Source organism: Frieseomelitta varia, unplaced genomic scaffold, assembly GCF_011392965.1.
Source record: "Frieseomelitta varia isolate USP_RPSP 00005682 unplaced genomic scaffold, Fvar_1.2 scaffold_510, whole genome shotgun sequence".
NCBI lineage: Eukaryota > Metazoa > Arthropoda > Insecta > Hymenoptera > Apidae > Frieseomelitta > Frieseomelitta varia.
The window spans coordinates 41750-53138 of NW_025110269.1; the positions used below are offsets into that span (position 1 = coordinate 41750).

At 38.5% G+C, this 11389-nt stretch overlaps 2 protein-coding genes across 2 annotated transcripts; one reads left to right on the forward strand and one right to left on the reverse strand.

Annotated features, from left to right (window-relative positions):
• Window positions 1-287: 287 nt before the first annotated feature.
• LOC122533240 (rhomboid-related protein 3-like) lies at window positions 288-6132 on the reverse strand. The gene is made up of 5 exons (XM_043662750.1): window positions 6099-6132; window positions 1741-1982; window positions 1330-1353; window positions 1020-1221; window positions 288-340 (listed from the first exon to the last, which is right to left on the reverse strand). The coding sequence occupies exons 2-5, from the start codon at window positions 1918-1920 to the stop codon at window positions 288-290; spliced, it is 459 nt and encodes a 152-aa protein (XP_043518685.1). The 5' UTR covers window positions 1921-1982; window positions 6099-6132.
• An 83-nt stretch (window positions 6133-6215) lies between these two features.
• LOC122533241 (soluble calcium-activated nucleotidase 1) lies at window positions 6216-8097 on the forward strand. The gene is made up of 4 exons (XM_043662752.1): window positions 6216-6985; window positions 7061-7264; window positions 7344-7501; window positions 7581-8097. The coding sequence occupies exons 1-4, from the start codon at window positions 6361-6363 to the stop codon at window positions 7791-7793; spliced, it is 1200 nt and encodes a 399-aa protein (XP_043518687.1). The 5' UTR covers window positions 6216-6360; the 3' UTR covers window positions 7794-8097.
• Window positions 8098-11389: the final 3292 nt, after the last annotated feature.

The window sequence follows — 11389 nt, forward strand, 5'->3', positions numbered from 1 at the left end:
CACGCCCGGATCGGTCGATTTTATCGGGGAAAATACACAACGAGGGTCGAGATCATTTCGCATGATGGTATGATAGGTACAATCTTTGGCTGGAATGTCAATACCAGCGTCGGTAAATCGCGGTTTTGTCGGAGGATCCGTTTACGCGTCGTTTAACCAACGATTCGAACCATTTCGATTTTGCACGCCGACAATTTTCTGCCACTCAATGTCAGATCTGCTTACCTCTCACCCCGGTGGGATCGCCGTGAGTAAAGGAGAGCAGGAGAAAAACCGCCAAAAAGTTGTCAGCGAAATCCGAACGCGAACAAAGAGCTAGCTGGTCGTTGTGTACCGGTGCCTTTAAACGGGGAGATTATCATTGTTCCGATATTTATCTAGCAGTTTTTCGTCGCATTCTTCCCCACCCTCTCGTCCACGGGTTCGTCCTTTCTCCCCTCCCCGCTTTCTAGTACCGTGAAGAACGAAAAATTCCAGGCCGTAGCCGCATTTTTCGAATTGACAAATGAAACGGACAATGAAAAGGTTGCGAGGCTTGCCCGCCGAGCAGAATAAGTCTATTTAACCGCCGTAAACCTCGTTTTCTTTTTTTCTTTTTCAATCGTTTCGTTTCGTTCCGTTTCGTTTCGTTTCGTTTCGTTTCCTCTCGCTCCCTTTCGTGCGACTCGAGCAAGAAACCAAGACTCGCGCTCCTTTCACAAAGTTCCTCGATAAAGATCTGACGCGTGTATATTTGAATGTTATTTCCGACACGCTCTCTTAAGCAGATTCCGATCGTACGCGATATTTTGACGAATCAGCTACGCGTTTCTAACGCGTTTGGAGAGAATTGAAAGGGCCGTGTTTTATGCACGCTTCCGCGAGTTTGTTCGGCCGATTGCGATACTTTAATGGGAGTTTCCACTTTTGTACATGCGTACACGGTTACGGTACTATCGAGGAAGAGGAAACAGGTAGAAAGAAAATCATTGACCACGTATGCACGTACACACGCGCGGTGTAATATAAACAAACTTTACGTGAAAGTTTTATTGAAATTCGCATGCATCCACTCACCACATTGACGAAGTCCTGGAACGTCACCGCCTGAACACGCGATTCCTTTGCTCTGGTAAGGAGAATATCTCGTTTATTCGGCGGAATCTCAGCTTTCCATTCGGGGCTCTTCAAAGCCGCTAAAAAATCCTCCACCGGTATCTCGCCAAAACCCTCGGGATCAAACTGACAATGGGAGAAAGAAAGAAAAAAAGAAATTCGGTCATGCTCGAGGCGTCGACTAAGCTGATTTTCTGCTGATAGATACTGGATCGGGGAAACTCTTGGACGTACCTTATCGAACAGCATTCGCCATTTCTGTAATCAAACAAAAACGAATAGAATAGAATTATATGAAACACGACCTAATATTTCTAGATTTTCCACGATTAAATTATCTAGTTCATTTGTGCCAAAGTATAACATACGCGTACGACCAACTGAACTGTGAACTGTCGTGCATGGATTTCTGTGAACGTGACTAAAAAAATATAATTTACATGGGAATCTATTCAACCCACTAAGTATTATAATGAATTTTCTTTTTCCAATCAATGTCAAATACTTTTACATATCACGCACACCCATTACACTTTTACATCTCACAGTGCAGGTACATTGCAAGTACATTACAAAATGCAAGTGCATTGAACGCATATTTGCATTTTATTATTTAATTTGATAATAATGTGGAGCTCGACGTACGTCGTTGAGAAGTTCTCGTCTGTATTCGGATTCGTCGATATCGATTTCGGAAGCAAGATCGGTATGATCGGTAACATAGCCATCGTAGTGTGCGCTGTTCGCTTCGCTACGTGCATATTCTTCCTCCTCCTCGACGGTACCGGCGATGGTCGGTATCGAAGCACCGCTTGCCAGTAGCATTACCACGCGTGGCACGAGGTCACCGGATAAATCTCCTCATTCCACCCTCTTTCGTCTGTTTCCTGAAACACAACCGCATTATTGCATTCCTACCGATACATGTTACATTATTCTACAATCGGTGTGACGCTCAACATGTTCATTCGTATCAATTTTTATCAATTTTTAAAACAACACCATTGAAACAACATGATGACAATGATCAATAACCATTACATTTTGAAGAAACTACATTTTAAATAAGGACCCATTAAAACAGCCGATATGACTAATTATTGGATCAAGTAGATTATAATACCAAATCGTTAAGACGATTGTACAAAGGATTATCTTATACTATCCTAGATGTGCTTGAAGCTAGTTGCCCTTGAAAATATCTGTGCAGATACGCAACGAACTATGCACCACAACACTGCTCATGCGACGGTACCGTTTCCATGGCAATGCATCGTCGATAGGTCTGGCTACACACTACCTATCTAGTGTATCTTGCTATTGTCCGCCAAGTGCATTCAAGTTTATCGTTTCTAATCAAGTAAAGTCATTTCTTATTTGACTTTATACCACTTAAAGCGCGAATGTTACATTTTAAAATGAGCGAGTACTTTAAATTGTGCTTCGTCAGGCAGAGAAAATGTTTTTTTGATTACAATGAAGATACAATATCACAGACTACAATGTAATGTATCTTTTAGTAATAGTTCAATAAAAATGAAAGGGTAAAGGTATTATATTTATTATCATATTTTATCGTAGAAATAGGTCAGGCTACGAAGCTTCTATAATTCTATTAAACTCCCTGTCTACGTAATCGATTTTATTGAAACGTGCAATAAATAGAAAACTGTCCGTTCTATGATGAAGCTTCCACCAATATTCACTCGTCAGAGTGAAGAAGTTTAAAAACGAAACTGCATAGTTTCTCACGTAGTTTAAAAATGTAGTTTAAATCTCGGATACACTTCAAAATTTACCTCAAAATATATGAAACCAATTCTCATTCCGACTTTACCATATTTAATTCGACCCATTACATAAATCACCGCGTTGTATTCATAGCGATTAACCGAATTAAATTTCGATAATTAATCATTAAAATTACCAATTCAAATTGCCGTTCGTTCGTTCGAAACGAAATAAATTCGCAGGCAGTAATTACCTAGATAAAGTCAGAACGGTTCGATGAGTTTTCTAATCTAAGATCTAATGCGATACGCAAACCTATAACCGCGATGCAACCGAAACGTCCACGCGTCCGCTCGTGCCACCCCTCTAGTCACTTTCCCTTTTCCCCTGTCCTCCCCCTTAACCTCACCCCTCCGCTGACTCCTTTACATCCACGTTCATTCGTTACCCTCCGTTTTGGCACGGCGTCACTGAAACTCACCCACGTCCGCCCCCCTTCCCCCCTCCCCCTCCCTCCCTCCCCCTTGCAGTGTCGTCGTACCAACCCCGCAAAGTCACCCCCTATTCCACTTGCTCCGTCTCTTTTCCATCCTCGTTTACCTGTCCTCCTTCTGCGCCATCTTCTAAGCGCAATTACGTCTCGTCCAAGCAGGCCCGTTTCCACGAGACGCTGTTAAGGTCGTCGACCTTGAAGAATGTCCGACGACACGTCGTCATGGACGATGCTTCTTACATATACCACCGGTGTCTTCTTACGACCAGCCCTACCTGGCGTTAGATTACCTACGAACCCTCTCGTGACGCACGAAACGAACAGAGAAGTCTACGCTTCTTAGTTCGTTTACCTTGTATGCGGTTTCTGTGCCATTATTTTCGGTTATTGTTGACGATACCGGCCAATGTCGCAACGTCAGCCGTTAAATAATTATCGTACCACGTTTGGGTATGAAGCGTTCGAGCAGTTGGTAATATTTTGACATCTTTGTCGCGGGAAGTTTTGAAATCGTCTTATCGAAGATGCAAGCTGGTAACGGCATGAGCCAATATGTATACTTTGTCTCAGGATGTGAACGTGTGGACTGTTTCTTTGCCTGTTAACCTTTCACACGACTTCTGCGACTATCTCGGATACACGGTGCCGGCCTTACTTTCACTGTTTTGTCCAGGGAATGGTTTCACACTTGATCGCTCGTAATACGCATAAAGGTTAATGACCATTGCTCTTATAGAATTCCCTTAATTCTGGAATCAATGTTTGCATAATGAGTCGTTGATAATAACTGAGGAAGAAGATATTCATACAGTTACTTATATATACACACTGTACTCTGTAGTAGTCATATCCACTCTGTGAGAAAATCAATTGCATTCCAGTTGTTTCATTGGAGAACATTGTGTTCTATTTATAAATCCCTACTTCCAATAATTACGGCAGTGAAAGTGCGATATTAGTAGGTTATACGATTTACCTTTTACAATGTGAACACGATGATGCTGAAGTAGCGTTGCATGGATGAATATCCACAAAGGCAAAGAGGAGGACGTCAAATGTAAATATTGCCAGCCATAACACCATAATCTCACAAAAGCGTAAATTCACGATAACCACGTTTCGACAAAATCACTCGCGTAAGCGCGAATACGTTCTACATTTTAACTCCGCCGTAATTACGTTGCAATCACATTACTATGTGCACCGCGATGAATTATCCTGAACGGTGGCAGCTTTCAAATTTCACTTCTTGCCGTGCAGTCCACAAAAGTAACGGCTTCTCTTGCCGGTTTGCCGCCACATTGGTAGTCAGTCGATATATAATCGAACGGCATCGATAAAACAGTTTCAAAATCGATTGCAGATCACTGAGGGTGCAAAGCAATTTCCAAATGTAATTACGTTACAGTCTCGTCGAAGTATGAAACGAATAAGAAAAGAGACTGCACCACATAGATTACGATACATGTGTTCACTTTGTTGCGTTCAACAATCGGCACAAACAAATCTATACGTTAACTGTTTTTCACCAATGCGCGTAACGTACAATTTGAAATGTAACATGGCGGTTGGACGGGAATTTTGACGTAAAGCGTATTGTGAGAGGAACGACGCCGATAAAAAGGTTGTCAGAATCGAGAAAGCACGGACACGACCGCAATGCGTAAAAGAAATCAGAAATCGAGCCGGATCGACACGCGTTGTCACGTTAACACGAGTACAATAAAGGAATACGTGCGGTGGTAGTGGCGGTGCCACGAGTAACTGCAGCAACGTGCGCAAAGCGCGTTCGATCGATAATACAGGTTGCCGCGGGACTACGCGATAGCCAATGGAAATCAGATCACACAAGACACACGCGAGAAACACGTGGAAACGAAAAATGCGGTCGCGGTTTAATGTATTGTCAATATAACCGATGTTGTCCGCGGGAAACGCGTCACACGACTGACGAGTACTTTGCCACCCTCATAGGCTCCCCTTTCCACCGCCCCCTTTTTCCACCCCCTCGATTCGTTTCACCCCAGACTCGTTCGTTCAACCCCAACGTTCAAGAATATGCTGCGGATACTTGCACCGTTATTGGCACGATACAAATTGATACCTTTTCGACAAAAGAAACTTCTTGACCTTCTCCTGCGTTTTCCTTTCGTAACATTGACGTCGATCGTCAAAATCATTTTTTTGTCAAATTGTCCATTGCACCTCGCAATTTGTACTTGACACTACGTAAGACACAGGTGACGCAAGACACATCTATAATCAAATCATAACGTTGTTACTAATAAGTATAAAAAGTTGAATAATTATTTTATTTAAAAATCACGTGCTATTACTAGATCGTACTCAATTGAAATGCAAGGCTGATTAAATCATTATTGCAAAAAATAAACAAATGTTCGTTGTCTGACAGTACTATATATTTCGTAATTGTAGAATTTAACGTTAGTCAAGTACGAAAACTAAATACTAGTAATTAAAATAAAAGAACTAGAAGACAGCTTTAGAAAATGCAATAACATGACACAAGATCAGTATCTTGCATTTAATAATTACATATTTGTCACTATGTTCAATGTTATTTCGCATGTGGATTTATCATTTTAAAATAAAAGATTGTCATAAAACTTTTCAAATATTTATAATCCTAAACATAAAATATATATCAAATCCACCGATTACAAAATTATTTCTTACAATTTGTATGTTATATCATTTCTATCATATATATTTTTATACACTAAACAAAGAATATTCTTTGAATTTCAATGTTCCTTACCATATTGTGTAATACTCCTTGTAATATTCAAATTACACGATATTAAACAGACACTTACGGAAACTAACAACATTTTATGGTTTTCTTTTTAATGTTATTTAAATCTCTTAATCTGTCCAGATGGCGCTGATGCATGTGACTGTCTGCATTTCCCTTTCACCATTGTCAATTAAGATGAAAAAAGAAGTTAGGTTATGTTAGGTTAGCTTTTAGTTGACACGTATTATAAGTTTGGCGTATTAATTTTTCTATGTAATATGGTATGAAACGGATGCGAATGCAGAACGGAAACGTAGAAACCATGTCATATTTACGTGACTGGAGACAAGCGTTGCGTGCTCCTCATGTCTACAGAGTTGCCAATAGTACTTTTCGCATCCAAAGCCAATATTTGGCTTTAATTTTCCTATTGTTATCTGTTCCTCTGTTTCTACTTGGATTCCCATTGTTGCGAGGTGTTGTACATTCATCGCCATCGAATCAATTTTTATCACAGTGTAGATATTACAAGTACAATAAAACGTACCCTCTGTCAGTTCCAATCAAGACATCTAAGGGTATCACTTATCGTATAGCAATAGTAAGTGATCTTGACCATGATTCCAAAAGTTTAGATAAGAAAAACGTGTGGCACAGTATTATGAAAACTGGAAGTCTTTTTTGGAATCCTAGCACAAATTTTTTGTCTGTTGTTTGGGATGACAGAAACCATATGTTAACATCTTCTTTAACTATGAAAGGACGTGGCATGGAATTGTCTGAATTGGTTACATTTAATGGGCACTTATTATCTTTCGATGATCGTACAGGAATTGTATATTTCATTGAAGGAGAAGAAGCTTATCCCTGGATTATTTTAATGGACGGCAATGGCAAAAGCTCGAAAGGTGAATCCTATGTTCAATTTCATCAAGATTTATAAAACTTGGTGTCACATTCAAAATTCATGGTATTAATTTTAGGATTCAAATCTGAATGGGCAACTGTTAAAGACGAGCATCTATATGTTGGCAGTATGGGTAAGGAATGGACCACTCCTTCAGGGGAATTTGAACATAACAATCCTCTTTGGATAAAAATAGTATCTCCACGTGGTGAAATTCACTCTCTGAATTGGATTTCAAATTATAAGCGATTAAGACAAGCAATAAATATTGAATATCCAGGTATGTAATTATACATTTTACATGCAATTCTTTTAATTTTAATTTTAATTGAAAAACCTTTTATAATATTTTCACGCAGGTTATATGATTCATGAATCAGGTGCCTGGAGCGATGTACATAAAAGTTGGTTCTTTTTGCCAAGAAGGTGTTGTCATGAACGCTATAATGAAACTAAGGATGAAACAATGAGCTGCAACATCTTACTAACTGCGGATGAAAATTTTGTAGATATTAAGGTATTTGTCTACTTTTGATTATAAGTTTAATGTTTAAATTGACAAATGAAAAAAAGAAATCGCAATATTTTACTTCCAGGTTATCAAAGTTGGTAATTTAGTACCAATCAGAGGTTTCTCAAGTTTCAAATTTTTGCCAAGCTCTCAGGATTCGATTATTGTCGCCCTTAAAACTGAAGAATACCAAGGACAGACAGCTACGTACATCGTGGCATTTACGATTGATGGAAACGTGATAATGCCTGAGACTAAAGTAATGGATAAAAAATTCGAAGGGCTAGAATTTATATGACATTCCACTCAGGAATATTCCTATAAAATCTGAAGAATGTAAATAAATGTACAGAGATTTTATAGTTCCATACTATTATTATAACATTATAGTACTGCGTTTCGTTCAATTGCCAGTATTGTTATCTTCGAATGTACTTTTACTTTCATAACAAGAGCATCACACTTATAAACGTCTACATAAACGACTGTAAATATAATGTACATATAAATATTTGACGAAAATTTATTATAAAACTATAAAAGAGAATGTTATCCGAAACCAACGACGTATAGAAAATTATGACATAAAAATTTGTTTTATACATTGATCGTATATTATTTATAACAGAACATGTCAATTTGTTTCATCTTATTCCTGTTTTTGCACTTCTGCCTCTCAAAGTTACTTTGATGGAACTTTTGCCCAATATCGTAATGCGCCTCCAGGGTCGTAATATACATAGTCTAAAATCAATAATATCTATATATGAAAACGCGAGGTGGTGGCAGCAGCAATGCGCTATGCCGAGAGACATTTTAGTCAACTCGTGGCACCGTAGATAGAAAGCTCTGTTTAGCAAATGTCACGTTTTAATATTATTTACCAGCAAGTACGAAATAGTTTTTTAAATCTTCTGCTTGAACCAGTGGTGATAACGTGTAGTTTTCTATAACTATCAATGAAACCTGAGGAAACAAAATCTCGCACTTCTTTCAACAGTAATTACTTATACAGTAAGAAAGCAATATTTAAATTCAATAATAAAAATAACGAAGAAAAAAGAAAGAGGAGAAGCAGATTAGAGTAAATCGTGAGGACAATAAATTCGAAATAAGCATTTCGTACAATCGTAATTGATTTGGCTCTTACGAGTAAGGCAGTTAAAATATTCACAAGGATGTACTGCGCAAATTAATTTTCTTCTGTATGAGGAACATTGCAGAAGAAGTTTGCTTATACAATATCTGCAATCAGCTACAAGCTCCACAAATCTGTAAAATGCATTTAGAATGCGAATACACCTTTCAAGAGTGACGAAATTTTTATAACAAAGCCGCGTAATGTCGACCAGTTTCAGTCTTTTCAAACGATCATTCAACGCGATCATATTATGACGAAGATTTCCAGCTTCGACACGTCTCCTACAAGATGCACTTCAACGAAGAAGACAAGCATGCTCGAAGGGAATACTTTGCATACTTATCCACGGTGATATACCGTGTCTGACAGTGCCGTGACGTAAATTCATCGACAACTGTACATACACATTAGTGCTGCTTCTGATTAAAAAATTGCTCCAAGACGCATTAAAGGAATACCGCTATCAGATTGTTTTGTCAAGAGAAAAGCAGAAGCATTAATTTTAACAGTCGCTGAAACGCACACGTGGCTCTCGCGTCGCGCACATTCACCGTCGTTTCGATTTCCAAAACTACAAGTACAATCCCGATCGGGGCAAACTTCTCTCGCCTCGAAAGAAAGAAGAATCATGGCTAAAAAATCGGACGACACGAAGGAGTGGAATATCGCTAGGATGGGCATTTCTCTGCTTTTGAACAACAAAACGGAGGAAGCGGAAGCCCTATTTACCGGACACCCGCATAGTTTCCACATAAAAGCAGGTCGCTGCTTTGTCTTATTCATGGTGCGTAAACTGTTCTGTATATTCTCTACTTCCATTAAAAATGAATAAAAAGAAAAGGAAAAGTTCCTCGAGATAATTTTAACCGAGCCTCTGTAAAAATAAAAAATTAAATTCTAAACATACAAAGCTCGAAGGGGAAATTTGTTACGTTGTTTTTAAAAAAAGAACTTGCCACCAGTGAGACGAAAATAGCCCGGATAACGTATCGCGTGCCGGTTTGCACGTTTTTTGTTGACCGCATTATCCATCAGATCAATCTTAATCAGTACTCCCTTGAAATAGGAACGGAAAGGAATAATCGTTAAATAAATTTTACTAGAATGCACTGATGACCTTTGAGAACGACAAGCTTCAGCAGGCGATACTTCTGCTGAAGGATATGGAAAGAGAATGCGCGAGTGACATAGGATGGTTGAAGTCTGTGAAGAGTAAAGTCTTCAAAGCGGAAGAAACAGGCGTAACTATTATCATTTAAATTTGCTTATCAGTTTCATTTGTATTACAACACGTTCGATATATATATATATATATATACATCTTCGTGTCATATTATTGACTTGAAATTAATTGTTATGAAAATCGTATATCGGCAGAGTTAAACACAGTGAAAGAGCAGGCGAATAGAGGTAATGAAGAAGTATTGATGAGAAAATAAATGTTGTAGAAGGACTATGTAAGTAAATTGGAGAGGCAGATAGTTCTTGCAGACTCGCAAGTCTGCACGGCGATATTAACGTTACTGCAACAAGAGCTAACTGGTTACGTGCGAGGTGGTTGGATGTTACGTAAAGCTTGGCGAGTTTATCAACATGCACACTCGCAGATCTTGCAGTTATACCAGCGCACATTTGGTTCCAATCCGTCGGGTATGTAATTGTATCGAAGCATTGGCAAATGTTATAAAATTGTTGACATCCGATGAAAATGTGAATTACGATTTAGATATCGGACACTGAACTCAAAGTTGAATCGGAATACCATATAATAAAAATAATCTAATTAATGAAAAATATTAGTTTAAGTAATAAAACGAAGGTTCTTTGAAACTTTTTGCAAACTTTCCTAGTATTCCAATTATTCACTAACTTCCTTGCTAATTGAAGTATCTTTTTGGCGACAGATTGAATTTATTATTATTATTGAATTTATGTAAGGAAATTTATTGTAAAAACGAAGCGTTTCCCGTAATTTGGATCAGGTTTCGACACGAGGTGCAGCACCCCTTCGTGCAATGGCTCTTCTTACTCGCTGCAAAGTCTATACAGCCCAGGTTCCTCGGAATGGTCTATACCATCTTGCAACGGTTCAACAAACAATCCGACACCGACAATCTCGTCGCCCTCAGGTCTGCGAAGCTCTCTATCAATGTTCTTCACGCTCACTGGCATCACGTCCGAACAACAGACACCGTAATTGTTGTTTCTTCTTACAAAAAAACATTTCTCGATCCCTCGCCTCTTTCTTTTTCGAATCACGAATTCCTTTCTCTTGCTTTTGACGACTATTACATTAGGGGATGGTTACTCTTACTTTGAGACAAAACAAATTTTCTGGGTAACTTGAATCGTTGTTTAACTCTTTCAGTTGCAAGAAGAAGAAGAAACGTCTTCTCATTTGTTCCATTTGTTCCAAAGGAACATTTTCATTGTTAACTGTTATCTTGTAATGACTTTCTATTGCACGTTTGTTCACCTTTCGAAGTTACTTCATACAAAACTTCAGACTATATAAAACTTTCGTTTAATTTTACTTTCCTTTCTGAAATTCCCTTTGCCTCGGATTAAACACGCACGCAATTGCGAAAACTGTTTGCCGCTGAAAGAATTAAGATTCGATCGTCAACACACTGAAACGAAATATCATAAGCGACTAAGCGACTTACTTAAATCACTTCCCCCTAGGAACACTGTATCAGTTCTGTGACAATCAAATATACTCCGTTTGAAAAAAAAAAAAAAAAAAAAAAAAA